At 38.8% G+C, this 16181-nt stretch overlaps 2 protein-coding genes across 2 annotated transcripts; both read right to left on the reverse strand.

Annotated features, from left to right (window-relative positions):
• Positions 1-1016: 1016 nt before the first annotated feature.
• rpl37a (ribosomal protein L37a) lies at positions 1017-2953 on the reverse strand. Its single transcript, XM_051913235.1, has 4 exons — positions 2793-2953; positions 2048-2176; positions 1708-1790; positions 1017-1180 (listed from the first exon to the last, which is right to left on the reverse strand). The coding sequence occupies exons 1-4, from the start codon at positions 2793-2795 to the stop codon at positions 1117-1119; spliced, it is 279 nt and encodes a 92-aa protein (XP_051769195.1). The 5' UTR covers positions 2796-2953; the 3' UTR covers positions 1017-1116.
• An 875-nt stretch (positions 2954-3828) lies between these two features.
• Positions 3829-16061, reverse strand: pfklb (phosphofructokinase, liver b). The gene is made up of 22 exons (XM_051913199.1): positions 15840-16061; positions 15201-15274; positions 15052-15129; positions 13815-14004; positions 13381-13546; positions 13093-13137; positions 12908-13016; positions 12563-12658; positions 12365-12457; positions 9041-9166; positions 8860-8924; positions 8715-8778; positions 8356-8502; positions 8200-8270; positions 7411-7498; positions 7173-7325; positions 6934-7098; positions 6579-6640; positions 6384-6495; positions 6114-6213; positions 4690-4795; positions 3829-4590 (listed from the first exon to the last, which is right to left on the reverse strand). The coding sequence occupies exons 1-22, from the start codon at positions 15919-15921 to the stop codon at positions 4443-4445; spliced, it is 2340 nt and encodes a 779-aa protein (XP_051769159.1). The 5' UTR covers positions 15922-16061; the 3' UTR covers positions 3829-4442.
• Positions 16062-16181: the final 120 nt, after the last annotated feature.

The raw sequence follows: 16181 nt of genomic DNA on the forward strand, positions 1-16181 counted from the left end.
AACAATAGTGTCATTATTCAGCTCATATTTTATTCTCATTCGACAGTTTCAGTGCAGTCAAATTTATATTTATGAATGTTGATTGTCTTACATGTCATATAAAACCATATTTAGCAGCTGAGAACTGTTCTATACCCACAGATGTCATTCTTCAGGGTTTCCATCACTTTTAAACTAGTTTTACATGATTTTTTTTCTAGTCATTCATGATTACTGCAAGGGATTTTTGACATTTTAGATTTCGAGGATCAAAGAGCAATAGTATCCATCCACTTTTTCAGCGGTGTAATTTTTTCAATTAATTTTTCCCATTGGGACTTTTAAAAAGTCTTTGTTAAAGCGTTATAAGCCATGAAACAAGCCAATCAGCTACGAGCAGAATCACACTATAAACTCTGATTTGAAGGAAAACGTTTTGAAAATTGGACAAAAAATACGTACAAGACTGTGTACATAACAGCTTCAGTGAGGGAAAGAACTACAATCCCATGAAGCACTGAGAACAGCACAATCGAATTAACAATGGAGAAATATAAAACTACTCATTTAAAATTGTTGAGATATCAATATATTTCATGTTTTTTGCTAAATATTTACACATTTAAGTATTAGAGTATTTTTTTGACTCTGATTGGTGGAATTTTCTGTACAGCATCATGGGTAATGTAGTTTTTACACTAGGAATTCTGCCTTTAAACATGCTTTTAAAAAGTTGATATAATGCTGACAGATTCAACAGAAACAAATACCATCGATTAACAACCTCGCAAACCTCTCAAGTTATTGAGTTTTGTATCTCTAGAAGCAAATCTAGCTAATATAATATTTAAGAAAGAGCACAAATTTCTATGACTTTTCCAGTCCTGAGAATCAGTTTTCAAATTCCCTTCCCCTTGATCAATGAAAGTTTTCCAACAAATTCTCAGAGATTAAATCAGCTTATTTTAGAAAAGCAAATTCACCTCCTGATCATGCAAATTCAAACTGTTTTCTAATGAAATAAGACAGAAACAAAGTCCCGCTCAGACTCAGGTTTATTGTGGGATGTTCCAACGAGCCACACAGAAAAATACAGTCCGAGACGAAATGAAGATCTGTACAAAACCACAGTCCAGTCTACTGGTCCTTGAGCTCCTTCAGCCTCTTGATGGCGGACTTCACTGTGACGGCTGACGTTGTGCTGCAGAACAGAGGAAACATTAGACTCATTTGACACCGTTATAACCCCTTATTTACACTGCACACGTCTGCGGCATGTTACGGCTCTGGTGAGGTTTTGTTCTGTCCTCTACGCAGCGTCGCCTCACACTAGAAGCATTTCAGAGGCTGGATTCACAAGACTTGCCTGTCAGACATTGTTTTCCTTGGTTTTTAATGGCTAAATGGTTATATTTTGTCTGGTTTAATTGTTTACTGCTATGCCCTACTTTGTTTTGCTGTAGCCTACAGATGAAGTTAATACACTTATTGATGACAAGAAGAAAAGATTTAAGTTTTTCAACTTCAAATCTCGTCGGCATCCTAGTGATGTGACATGAGCGGGAGTCCACACAGGGTGATTATTTTGACTTTATTTTGAGTGGCGAGCCGCTTCTGAAACGCAGCATTGAGTAGAGTGGCCGTGTCGGAGCTGTGACGCGAGGCAGACGTGTGCAGTGTGAATAAGGGGTAAGAGAAGCTTTAATTAGGAATCACATTCGCTCTTACTTGTATGTCCACGCGCCTCCAGCGACAGTTTTCATGCAGGACCCACAATGCCAGATACCAACAGCCCTTCTCTTCATCTTAGTCTGAACACAGAGAAACAAACATCTGAAAGTCACCATGAAATCAAAACTCACAACTCTCATTTGTTATGAATATTGCAGTGTTTATTCTAAATTATCCATCATTGCTCTTCTCTTCTTTAACTACATTTGTTCTTGTTTGCGAAGCATCTCAGTCATATACACGTCACAACAGGGAAGAAAACACTAGCGCAACTTCCCTTTAATCACAGAGAGGAAAAATAGCACATATATGCAACATGTATGACTGTGCGTCTCACCTTGCCGCAGAAGGAGCAGGTGTATTTGGCATGTTGGCTGATCTCAATCTTCTTCACCATCTTCCTGAGGGACGCACCGTAACGGGTGCCGTACTTCCCCACAATTCCCACCTTCTTGGTGCGCTTGGCCTGACGAGGAAATTATAAACATTTCAATAAATGTGGAATATTTTGGAGACATTTGCAGCAAAGCATTTAATTCAAGCTGTTGATTTTTTGCAAAATTGACTTAAGTGTCTGTTGTTGAATGTCTGATCTAATGCTGGTGAATGTATACATTAATATAAGAGTTATACAGCACTATAAGGGAAACACAGTCTCAGTGTCTGGAGGAGGAAATGAAGAAACATCTGAATGAATGACATGAACTCATGCAAGTTCTACAAATGCACTATAATCACTATTGAAACACACACTTCTACACAACTGATTTCAGCCACTAACAGTCGCTTTATACTGATCAAACTCTGTAAACTTCACGCCAAAGAACAAATCATTTCCAGGTTAAAATGACGCGACTTCTCTGAGCTTGAACACCAGCGTCAGTGTTTCTACTGGGACTCGAGCAGCGACTCTCTTCTGATCAGAATGACATTTAAAGACATTATCATCGTCTACGTCAACATATACAGCACCGATAATGATTTATTCACTCATCCAAACATCGAGTGATGAGAAAAGGGGGTTATTTGAGTGAGATAGAGAAGATGTTTGAAGATTCCTCTCTCGGGCCACAAACACTCACCATTTTAGCAGAAGAGGTGCGGATCCAAAAGAGACCGAACAACTGCGCATGCGCGATTTACCAGCGCTGAAAGTGACGCATTGTGGGATACCGGAGGACCAACTCCAGCCCGCAGCCAGAAACATCGACAGAATGTTATTATAATGTGCAATAATGAGTGAAATTGTGAATATATAATAACTTGGAGAAATATGCAGTAACAGCTTTCAAATATCGCTGTAATGTTGTGCAATGACAATAAAGACATTAAATTATATTTATTAAATTGAGTTATATAATTATAAAATATAATTTCTTTAAATTATATATATTTAATATATTTATAAAATAATATTATTAAATTATATAATTATAAAATATAATTTCTTTAAATAATATTAAATATATAATATTATATATAAGATATTATTTTGTTATAATTTAAATAATTATGTAAATTGTATATAATAAAATATTATTTATTTAATATATTTATAAAATAATATGTGTGTGTGTGTGTATATATATATATATAGTTTATTTATAAAATAATATTATTAAATTATACAATTATAAAATATAATTTCTTTAAATAATATTATATATACATATCATATATAAGATATTATTTTGTTATATGTATATAACTGTATCATTTAAATAATTATGTATTATATAATTATAAAATTATATATAATAAAATAATATTATTTATTTAATATATTTATAAAATAATATTATTTACTTAATATATTTATAATATATATATATATATAATATACATTATTTGATGTAATTATATATATATTATATATTTTATATATACAATTATATCATATTTATAGTATATTAACTAAATTATAATACATATATATTATTGTATATTGATTATAAATATATATGCGTGTATAATTATAAGTATATCATTTTTATATTATATTCTTCAAATAAATGAATTATAATTCATAATAAAATAACTGTAGGTATGTTGTCACTATGATTTTATGCTGCTCCAGTAAAAGTATGGTGAAAATATAGTACATAAAAACACAGAAACTTTTGGGTTAATCAGCAGAAAATATCCATATTTATTTCTGTCAGGTTTATTTACTGAAGCACATCTTTAAAACTTCAGACATGCAAATCTAACATATTAATCTGTAAACATGATTTAGGGGTACAAAATGGCAGCATTTCTACAGGTCAGTTCAGAGGAAAATCCTGACAAATACAAAATCAGAGGAAAATCCTGACAAAAAGACTGTTTCCACAAACCACTGATTCAAACACATCAGAAAATCAACAAGATCTTTCACATTTCACATATAAATCATTTGACTGAGACTGTAGTGCACTTCCTTTATGACAAAACATGAAATCTCTTTGACTCAAACTCAAGCTGAAATATAAAGATTCACATTTACAGCAGGCCAGATGTTAAAAACTAATAATACAAGACAAAGGCACAACAGACGGCTCGAGCACGAATACAACATTACATTAATCTGGTCAATATCTGAGTTATTCCACATTTCACTTCCTGATGAATGTAACTGATGAACACTGATAGTTCAGTTGATCATAAACACAGGTGTCAGAGGTTAGTTTGGTCTCGGGCTGAGGGAGGATTGTTAACACTAGCGCCCTCTTCTGGAGAGAGTGTGCTGCTGTTTAAAACCCAGTCTCCATGCTGAGGGTGCGACGCGTCACATGCTCGATTTCTCCTGTCACGTACTCGTCAAAGCTGGTCTGATACTTGGCCAACATCTTCAGCATGGGCCGCAGGTTCAGCCACCACTGCTCCTTCGGCATCCTGTGCCTACACACACACACACACACACACACACACACACCATCAGTAACGCATAGCTAGAAACGCATGCAGGTGGATGCCGTCGATTATTCGTGTGGCACTTACTCGAAGTCGGTGTGTGTCTTGAGTTCGGTGACGGGACTGAATGACATGACTTTCTTCTTCATGCCGATCACACAGGCCGTATCCGGAGCGTTCGCAAACACACGGCCTGCAGTTCACCGACAGATGTTCACAGTTCATTTTATTATCTAATAAATTCATTTAAATGTACTTGACATTCATTTTTCTGTTGTTATTCAGAAAATATCTAAGTATTATCAGGGTTCTAAAGAATCATTCTGAAGCGATTCACTGAAATGAACGAATCTTTGGCTTGTAAACAAAACTCGATTCGACACAAGATCACATGATTCACTACAGAAACTCATCTGTGTTTCCCATGACTTGCAAAATACTATTTTAAAAATACATGATATTTCCAGGGAATCCTGTATTATACACACATTTCTTGTATTTATATTTGCTGTTATTTTAGTTCTATTTATAGTAAGATTTATTTATACTATTATAGTATTTATTAATATTTTAAAGCTATTTTTAAAAAAATATTTCTAATTTATATTTATTTCAGTTTTTGTAATTTTGTGCTTTTATCATTTTTTTTAATCTATTTAGTTGTAATTTATATTTATTTCAGTTTTTTGTAATTTTATGTGCTTATTTTATTTTTCAAAAAATTCTTAGTTGTAATTTATATTTATGTTTTTGTAATTTTATGTGATTTTATAATTTTTTTAAAAATTCTATTTAGTTGTAATTTATATTTAAGTTTTTTGTAATTTTGTGCTTATTGTATTTTAAAAAATATATTTAGTTGTAATTTGTTTATTTTAGTTTTTGTAATTGTATATGCTTTTATCATTTTTCAAAAAATTCTATTTAGTTGTAATTTATATTTATTTCAGTTTTTGTAATTTTGTGCTTGTATCATTTAATTTAAAAAAAATCTATTTAGTTGTAATTTATATTTATTTAATTCATTTATTTCAGTTTTAGTAATTTTATGTGCTTATTTTATTTTTAAAAAAAAATCTATTTAGTTGAAATTTATATTTATGTTTTTGTAATTTTATGTGATTTTATCATTTTTTAAAAATTCTATTTAGTTGTAATTTATGTTTATTTAAGTTTCTGTAATATTATTTGCTTTCAGCATTTTAATTTTTTTTAATTCTATTGTAATTTATAATCATTTCAGATTTTGTAATTTTATGTGCTTTTATTTTATTATTATTATTATTTTTAAATATTTTTATTTAGCTGTAATTTATATTTATTTCAGGTTTAGTAATTTTGCTATGTACTTTTATCATTAACTTTAAATTATATTTAGTTCAGTTTTAGTAATTTTAGTAAAACATTTCATTTAGTTTCTAAGCAACTTTTCTAATTTTCATTTAAGTTTTTTATAATTTGAATTTATTTCAGCTTAAGAAAATTGTATTTTTAGTTGACAGTAAGCTCACCCTGTCTGTACGTGTCGTTCATCTTCTCCGTGAGCCACAGAACGGACTTCACTCCCAGCTTAGTGCCGAAATTCCTGTCAAATGGAGTGGGAACGCCACCCTAAACAGGAAACGACACGTGACGAGAACTGAACACACTCCTGCGGCGCTCTCTCAAAACAATCAGGCAAACACATGAACAACAGCCTCATCAAACTATGAATTTCCACGTCCACTGGAGCGACTGAATCTGACAGGATTCATCTGGACGCTGGTCACATGATCCCTCACCTGCTGCAGGTGACCCAGGACATTGACCCTGCAGTCGAAGACGCCTTTGCCCTCGGCGGAGTACAGGTTGTGGATGAAGTCAGTGGTGTAGTGCTTGTGACACTTCTCATTCCTGCAGAGAAACACCAATCACAGATTAACAAACGAGCTTTAGTTCTCACAGAACGAGTCCTGTAGGATTGTGGGATGCGTTACCTCAGCACTAGTCCTCTCTGGATATCATTCTTCATTTTGTCCGTCAGATGCTCCACGTTCGTCTGAGAGAGAAACAGTGAAGAGTTTAAAAGGTCTGATTTTACATGATGAATAATTAAAGGTCTGAGAGAGTCTCTTCTGCTCACTACAGCTGTATTTATTTGATCAAAAATACAGTAAAAATAGTTAAATATTATTATAATCCAAATCAGCTGTTTTCTATGTGAATATATAGTAAAATATAATTTATTCCTGCGATCAAAGCTGAATTTTCAGCATCATTACTCCAGTCTTCAGTGTCACATGATCCTTCAGAAATCATTCTAATATGCCGACGGAGTGATGGAGAACGTGCCTCCAGCTCATGGATGTTAAACGGCTCCTCAAAGATGTAGACGGCGTCTGCGCCCACGGCGATGCCGGTGGTGGTTGCTAGGTAACCACAGTATCCGCCCATCGTCTCCACGATGAAGACGCGGCGTTTGGTTCCAGACGCTGACTGCTTGATTTTGTCGCAGCTCTGAACAAACAGACACAGAGAACTTTAGACACACAGGACTGACCCGTACACCAGCCGAGCCGAGCGAGTCTCACCTCCATGGCGGCGTTCACTGCGGTGTCTGCTCCCAAACTGAAGTCTGTGCCCGGAACATTGTTACTGATCGTAGCCGGAATCACACACATGGCGATACAGAGTTCATCATAGTGACCTCGAGCTTCAACCAGCTGAAGAACTCCTTCATACGCCTGCAGGAGTAAACAACAACATCAAACACACACACACACACACACACACACACACACGAGATTCAGAGCACAATTCAATCTGTACCTCAAATCCACCAATCACCAGCAGCGACTGGATGCCGAATTTGCCAATATTCGCCACGATGCTCTCCATGCAGGAGTTGGGAAGAGTTCTAAACAAAGATAAAACATTAAAGGATTAGTTCACTTCATAATGAAAATGTCCTGATAATTTACTCACCTCCATGTCATCAAGATGTTCACGTCTTTCTTTCTTCAGTTGAAAAGAAATGAAGGTTTCTGAGGAAAACATTCCAGGATTTCTGACCTTTCCAACGTGATTACGTAATGCGTGGAGCATCTCAGAGCAGTGCAAGACGAGCATTTGTGGTTAAAAAGTATATAAATTGTTATTTTTTTTTAGAAAATGTCCGATGGTTTCTCTAGATAAGACTCTTATTCCTCGTTTGGGATCATGTAGAGCTCTTTGAAGCTGCACTGAAACTGACATTTGGACCTTCAACCCGTTGAACCCCAGTGAAGTCCACTATATGGAGAAAAATCCTGGAATGTTTTCCTCAAAAGGGTTGAGGGTTGATGTTTTAACCAAGTGAATCATATCAAGTTTCCAGCAAACTAAAAGTAAAAATGTGGCAACAAAATCTAAGCCAATCAGAATGTATGTGATGTTTAATATTCAGATATGGGGAGCAAGTTGGACCAATGAAATCATATTGTGGGCGTGGCTTGACACAACAGACACAGAAACCAAGCAGCATGTCACTCGTTGCTGTTGTGTGTGATTAGGACACAAACATCCTCCTGGATAAACAGGAAAGAGCTGATTTGATGCCCGATAACGCAGCGAACTGACCGTTTGGTGCCCAGCAGTGACCCTCCCTGCCCCGTCCAGCCCGCCACATCATGCCAGTGAACCTCGGTCAACTGCAGGAACAGATCAGTGTCAGTCCATCAGATGAAGCCGAGCTCAGAGAGAGATCAGACGTGTGTGTGTGTGTGTGTTTCTCACCGCGCCTTTGGCCAGACCCTCGAAGCCGTCGTGGACGGTGTAAACCCTGTGACCCTGAGCGAGTCCCACCCTGACCGCTGACCTCACCGCTGCGTTCATCCCCGCGGCCGGAGCGCCGACGTTCAGAATCGCCATAGAGTGATTGCTCTGGAGAAACACACACACACACACAGACAAAAACACACACAAACAAAACACATGTATTTATACTTGTATGTATGTGTATGTATATACAAACAATATTTAAGATGTTTAAAAACAGAATTCTTCAGGATAATGTAGGAGACAGTTATTTAGGGTGTTTTTGACTTCATGTTGAAGCATATTGTGATTGAAAACAAAGACGTGGAGTTTCGCACCTTCGACTGAGCCGGTTTCTGATGAGCTAACAGCTTGTACGTGTTCCAGTTGTTCTCAAAGCTCCTGTGAGGAGGTAATAATCGACGAATCACTTCAGAGATTCATTCAGATCAACAACAAACAAAACGAATGAGCGAAACTCACTTTCCACGTAACTGAATAGCCTCTTCAAATCTCTTTTCATTCATGGCTTTCTGAACCTCTTTCGTCTAAAAACACACAAACAAAAACACAGAGTTGCATTTGGATTCTCTGTATGGGTCACTGTCCACTGCTCAAACACACTGAAGGTCAAGGGTCGCGGCATGTTCAGTGTGTGACTCACCATGTTCACACACTCCATGAGCGGCAGACGCATGGCCTGATTCCCCGACAGGCCGATCACACACGCCGGAGTCTCCGGAGTGGCTTCCAGCAGCGCCACCACGGCTTCCACACCCATCTTACTGCTCTACACACACACACACACACACACACACATTAAAGCAGGGGACACAAGGGCCAGATAACATTCTTTGGGATATCATTCCAGTTTTCTCTTTTCCCAAAACAAATGACAATAATAAAACACACCAGAAGAATCACAAAAGAATGGAATCTTGTTTCGACCACAGAATAAAAAAATAAAAGAAGGTAATTGTGACCTTTTATCTCGCAATTCTGAATTTATTTCTCGCAATTCTGACTTTCGCTATTCTGATTTATCTTGTGATTCCGATTTCGCTATTCTGACTTTTATCTCACGATTCTGGCTTAGTTTTTTGTGAATCTTACTTCATTTTTTGTCATTCTGACTTTTTATCTCGCAATTCTGACTTTGCAATTCTGACTTTGTTTCTCGCGATTCTGACTTCACAATTCTGACTTTGTTTCTCGCAATTCTGACTTTGTTTCTCACGATTCTGACTTTGCAATTCTGACTTTGCAATTCTGACTTTGTTTCTCGCAATTCTGACTTTGTTTCTCACAATTCTGACTTTGTTTCTCGCGATTCTGACTTCACAATTCTGACTTTGTTTCTCGCGATTCTGACTTCACAATTCTGACTTTGTTTCTCGCGATTCTGACTTCACAATTCTGACTTTGTTTCTCACGATTATGACTTCGCAATTCTGACTTTGTTTCTCGCGATTCTGACTTCACAATTCTGACTTTGTTTCTCGCAATTCTGACTTTGTTTCTCACGATTATGACTTTGTTTCTCACGATTCTGACTTCACAATTCTGACTTTGTTTCTCGCGATTCTGACTTCGCAATTCTGACTTTGTTTCTCACGATTCTGACTTTGTTTCTCACGATTATGACTTTATTTCTCACGATCATGACTTTATTTCTCACGATCATGACTTCGCAATTCTGACTTTGTTTCTCGCGATTCTGACTTTGTTTCTCGCGATTCTGACTTCGCAATTCTGACTTTGTTTCTCGCGATTCTGACTTTGTTTCTCGCGATTCTGACTTTGTTTCTCGCGATTCTGACTTCGCAATTCTGACTTTGTTTCTCACGATCATGACTTCGCAATTCTGACTTTGTTTCTCGCGATTCTGACTTTGTTTCTCGCGATTCTGACTTTGCAATTCTGACTTTGTTTCTCACGATCATGACTTCGCAATTCTGACTTTGTTTCTCGCGATTATGACTTCGCAATTCTGACTTTGTTTCTCACAATTCTGACTTTGTTTCTCGTGATTCTGACTTTGTTTCTCACGATTCTGACTTCACAATTCTGACTTTGTTTCTCGCGATTCTGACTTTGCAATTCTGACTTTGTGTCTCACGATTCTGACTTTGTTTCTCACGATTATGACTTTATTTGTCACGATCATGACTTTATTTCTCACGATCATGACTTCGCAATTCTGACTTTGTTTCTCACGATTCTGACTTTGTTTCTCACGATTATGACTTTATTTCTCACGATCATGACTTCGCAATTCTGACTTTGTTTCTCGCGATTCTGACTTTGTTTCTCGCGATTCTGACTTTGTTTCTCGCGATTCTGACTTTGTTTCTCGCGATTCTGACTTTGTTTCTCGCGATTCTGACTTCGCAATTCTGACTTTGTTTCTCACGATCATGACTTCGCAATTCTGACTTTGTTTCTCGCGATTCTGACTTTGTTTCTCGCGATTATGACTTCGCAATTCTGACTTTGTTTCTCACAATTCTGACTTTGTTTCTCGTGATTCTGACTTTGTTTCTCACGATCATGACTTCGCAATTCTGACTTTGTTTCTCACGATCATGACTTCGCAATTCTGACTTTGTTTCTCACAATTCTGACTTTGTTTCTCGCGATTCTGACTTCGCAATTCTGACTTCGCAATTCTGACTTCGCAATTCTGACTTCGCAATTCTGACTTCGCAATTCTGACTTTGTTTCTCACGATTATGACTTCGCAATTCTGACTTTGTTTCTTGCAATTCTGACTTTGTTTCTCGTGATTCTGACTTTGTTTCTTGCAATTCTGACTTTGTTTCTCACGATTATGACTTCGCAATTCGGACTTTGTTTCTCACGATCATGACTTCGCAATTCTGACTTTGTTTCTCGTGATTCTGACTTTGTTTCTCACAATTCTGACTTTGTTTCTCGTGATTCTGACTTTGTTTCTCGTGATTCTGACTTCGCAATTCTGACTTTGTTTCTCGCGATTCTGACTTTGTTTCTCACGATTATGACTTCGCAATTCTGACTTTGTTTCTCGCGATTCTGACTTTGTTTCTCGCGATTCTGACTTCGCAATTCTGACTTTGTTTCTCATGATTATGACTTCGCAATTCTGACTTTGTTTCTCGTGATTCTGACTTTGTTTCTCGTGATTCTGACTTTGTTTCTCGTGATTCTGACTTCGCAATTCTGACTTTGTTTCTCGCGATTCTGACTTTGTTTCTCACGATTATGACTTCGCAATTCTGACTTTGTTTCTCGCGATTCTGACTTTGTTTCTCGCGATTCTGACTTCGCAATTCTGACTTTGTTTCTCATGATTATGACTTCGCAATTCTGACTTTGTTTCTCGCGATTATGACTTTTCTTGCTACTCTGACTTTATTTCTCGCAATTCTGACTTTATTTCTCGCGATTATGACTTTGCAATTCTGACTTTATTTCTCGCGATTATGACTTTATTTCTTGAGATTATGACTTTTCTTGCGATTCTGACTTTATTTCTCGTGATTCTGACTTTGTTTCTCGCGATTCTGACTTTGTTTCTCATGATTCTGACTTTGTTTCTCGCGATTCTGACTTTGTTTCTCGCAATTCTGACTTTATTTCTTGCGATTCTGACTTTTCTTGCGATTCTGACTTTATTTCTCGCAATTCTGACTTCGTTTCTTGTGATTTTGACTTTTTATCTTGTGATTCTTATTCTTCATTTCTCACAATTCTGACTTTATATTTTGCAATTCTGACTTTTTTTAATAGTCAAAATTGCGAGATAAAAAGTGTGAGAATTTCGTTTTTTTATTCCCTGGCAAAAACAAGCTTCCATACAAAAGAAAGAGACAAAAAAAATAAAATAATTAATAAAATAAACAACGTAACAGACAAACCCTTCATGTTTTATTCAACTGCTGCATCCAGAGTAAGACACAATGGTTGTGCCGCTCTTACATTAAGAATAAGATGAATATTGTCTCACCAGGACTCTGTCGAAGGCGGACGGCGTTCCTCCCCTCTGAACGTGACCCAGCACAGTGACCCGTGTGTCGTAACCCAACCGCTGAACCACCAGCTGCGCGCACACACACACACACACACACACACACACACACACACGGTAAGAACAAGCGTCTGAAGATCTCACACAACTGACATCATCTGCCTCTGACAGTCTTACATCTTTGACATAGTTGGACGAGATCAGCTGCCCATGTTTATCGATGGCTCCTTCTGCGATGATCACGATGTTCAGACGGGAACCTTTACTGCGACTCTGTTGAAATCACACACACATTCATACAGTCAGTAAAGTCAGGTACTTTCTACAAACCAAAATATTGCAGGATTATTCGAAATAAAACTGAAATGGTGATATGACGCGATTAGTGCGATTATCAGATCACAAAGGCTGTGACTGTTTTTCACAACCTGGATTTTCTTTTTTAAAATCGCAATTTTTATCAGGAATAACGCAATGATCTTTCCCCGAACGGTGCGGCCATTAGCGTCAGAAGCGTCTCACCTCTCCCAGTCGAGCGCACATGTGATCCTCCCAGCCGTCCTCCGGCGGAGCCTCCGGGATGAAGAGCCAGTCGGCTCCAGACGCCAGAGCGGAAACCACCGCCAGATACCTGCAGAACCACAGACCGGATCAGACCAGAGTCCTTTATGAAGTGTAAAACAGTTGAGGAAGTAAATCAGACGCACCCGCAGTGGCGTCCCATCACCTCCAGCACAAACGTCCTCTGATGACTGAAACACAAGTGTATGAGTGAGTGACTAAACACATGCATATTCATGGAAAGAGCATTTGCTGTGATTAGAGTCCAGACATCAGTATATTTCTGTTCCAATAACGTAGGAATTATTAATGTCGTTGTGTCACTGGCAGCATCATATCAGACAGCATGTTTTTAGTTAGAGAAGAACTTATTCAGCCCGAATACAAATCTGTGTGCTTTACGCATGTTTTGTGTGTGTGTGTGTGTGTGTGACCTCTGTGCCGTGGTTGTGATGGCATCAATAACTTCCATGATTCGATGCAGAGCAGAATCGGCTCCGATTGTCATGTCAGTTCCACAGAAATCATTATCAATGGATCCGACCAAACCCACGATGTTCAGATGAGTGAACTGCTGCGCCAGAGAGTCCGTGATCCGGCCTGAAACACACACACACACACACTATCAGCTTCTTCAATCTTCGTCTCTCACTGTCTACTGAAGACAGATTGGGGTGTTTTGTAATTGAAGTGCAGCATGAGAGTTTGTTGTGAAGGAGGGACACAGGAGATCCTGGCAGCTTCTAATGAAACACAAACACTGACGCTATTGATGGTGCTGCACTAAAGCAACTGGAGCGGAACTGTGTGACACACAACAGAGAGAGAGAGTATGTGTGTGTGTGTGTGTGTGTGTGTGTGTGTGTACCCTGCTGCACCAGCTCTGCCAGTAGGTGGCTCCACTCGCTGCGGAAGATGTTGGCCCCCGTCAGGCTGCCGTCTCCTCCACACACACACAGGTTGGTGATGCCGCGCTGGACCAGGTGGAACGCCGCTGACAGACGGCCCTCTCGCGTGGTGAAGGCTTTACAGCGGGCGCTGCCGATGATGGTGCCGCCCTGATGACAGAGTGAAAACACACAACTGAATGTTGTGAGCAAACTACTGTTTGAAAGGCTTAGTGCACACTTTATCCCACTGTTTTTAAAGGGGTGGTTTATTATGCTTTGACCTTTTTAACTTTAGTTAGTGTGTAATTTTGCTGTTTGAGCATAAACAACATCTGCAAAGTTACGACACTCCAAGTTCAATGCAATTTAAGGACTACAACAAACGGCTGGTAGGGACTACAACGAGCTTCTTCTAAGGTTAGTGACATCACAAACCCTAAAATTTACATAAACCCCGCCCCCGAGAACACACAACAAAGGGGGCGGGGCCATGTTGGGCTGCTTTAGAGAAGAGGAAGAGTTGTTGTAGTAGAGTGTTGTTGACATGCCGTCATTTTACGCCGGACTGCTTCACAAACGAGGGTCAATTCAACACAAAAGATTAACATGACGACACATGCTAGTGGATGAGTTGAATCAACTCCACAGCAACTACATAAATTTATCCACTAACCATTCAGAAACGTCTAAAAGTTGTAACTTCTTCCTGAGTCTCTCCATCAGTGTCGACTCCGGTTTGAACAATGTAAGGCTGAACACCATCGTCTTTTTTGCTGCGTGAGATTCTCCAGTTTTGTTGTTGTTGAGCGACCGAAGCGTGAGCTGTTAAAGCTCCGCCCTCTTCTGGAAAGGGGGCGGAAGCAGCAGCTCATTTGCATTTAAAGGGACACACACAAAAACGGCGTGTTTTTGCTCACACCCAAATAGGGGCGTTATAGGTCCCCTTTAAACTAAACTGAATAATACTGTGAATCGTGCTCATAATCCTCTCTGAACACAGCTGTGCTCTTGATTAGTCTGCAGATGTGTGTGTGTGTGTGTGTGTGTGAGCGCAGACGCTGCTGTAATCTGACATTCAATCTGCTGCTTTAATCTCAATCCTGCTGCTGTCAGTCAGGAGGATGACTGACAGCTCAGCGTTTCCTGGAACTTATTTGGCTGTTAAAATCAACATGAAATCACATTTGAACATGGAAACAAGCGTCTCAGACTTACAAGTTGAATGATGTTGGTGACGCTCTGCCAGTTGGCGAGTTTGATATGGTCGCCTCCATCCACCAGTCCTTGATAACCCTGAGAGAAAGACACCCGTCACAATCACAGAACCGGCTCTCAGTGACTCTAGTGTGCAGAACATCTCCTACCTCATAAATCAGGTACACTTTGGCGCCCACAAAAATGCCCATGCGTGTTACAGCACGAACAGCCGCATTCATCCCTGCAGGAAATCACACACATCATGATGCATTTCACTCTGAAAAGTGCATCTAAAAGTGAGATCATGTCTGTTTATTTGTGTTTATTGCAACAACTACAGATATATCAACTGGGGAAAATTGTCTATGCAAAGCACAGTGCAATCTGGCAACACAACATGCAATGCAAATTTAAAAGGCTCATGACAGAAAGTGCTGCTCAGATAAGTTGCATAACAGTCAGTTCATGCATTACTTATGCTCCAGATATTTACCCTCTTCTGACACAGAAAGAACAGAGAAAATCAGGAAATGACCCAAAACACACTAATCAGAGCACATTTTGCATTAGTAACACATGAAACCCGCAGTGCAGGAGTTTTATCAGCATTAAATGAGGTGTTTGCACGGCTGGATTCCTCTACAACAGGTAGTAAGACACACGGGCTGTTTATGATCCCTATATTTATTATGCATTTCGTGCATCATATGAGAAAGAATGTGTGAGACGCGTTTAAATGCATCGCACTCTCGCGTCAGTGGATTGTGCTGTCAGAGCCATTTTATTCGCTGTTATTATCTTTTTACCCTGCGCGTCCCCGCCGCTGGTCAGAACCGCGATGGCTCTCCCCGCGCCGCTCATCCGCAGCTTCTCAAAGTCCACATGCATGATGGAAGATCGCAGATATAAACCCGTTAACAGCGGAAAACACGCTCGCTTCCTGCGGACTGATTCCCGTGAAAGCTTCTTACATGCACCGCACGCAGCGCACGAATTGTGTCGGCGGCGCGCGCACGCACGCGCGTCTCGCTCCGCCTATTGTTTGTTCTGCGCGTTCCTGCCTCGATTTTCTGCTTGTTTTTGAACAAAACAAGTCATAAAACATCTAATTGTCTCTCACGAAGATTCCATATGATCGACTTAAACTG

The sequence above is a fragment of the Ctenopharyngodon idella genome, chromosome 11 (genome assembly GCF_019924925.1).
Source record: "Ctenopharyngodon idella isolate HZGC_01 chromosome 11, HZGC01, whole genome shotgun sequence".
NCBI classification, from domain to species: domain Eukaryota; kingdom Metazoa; phylum Chordata; class Actinopteri; order Cypriniformes; family Xenocyprididae; genus Ctenopharyngodon; species Ctenopharyngodon idella.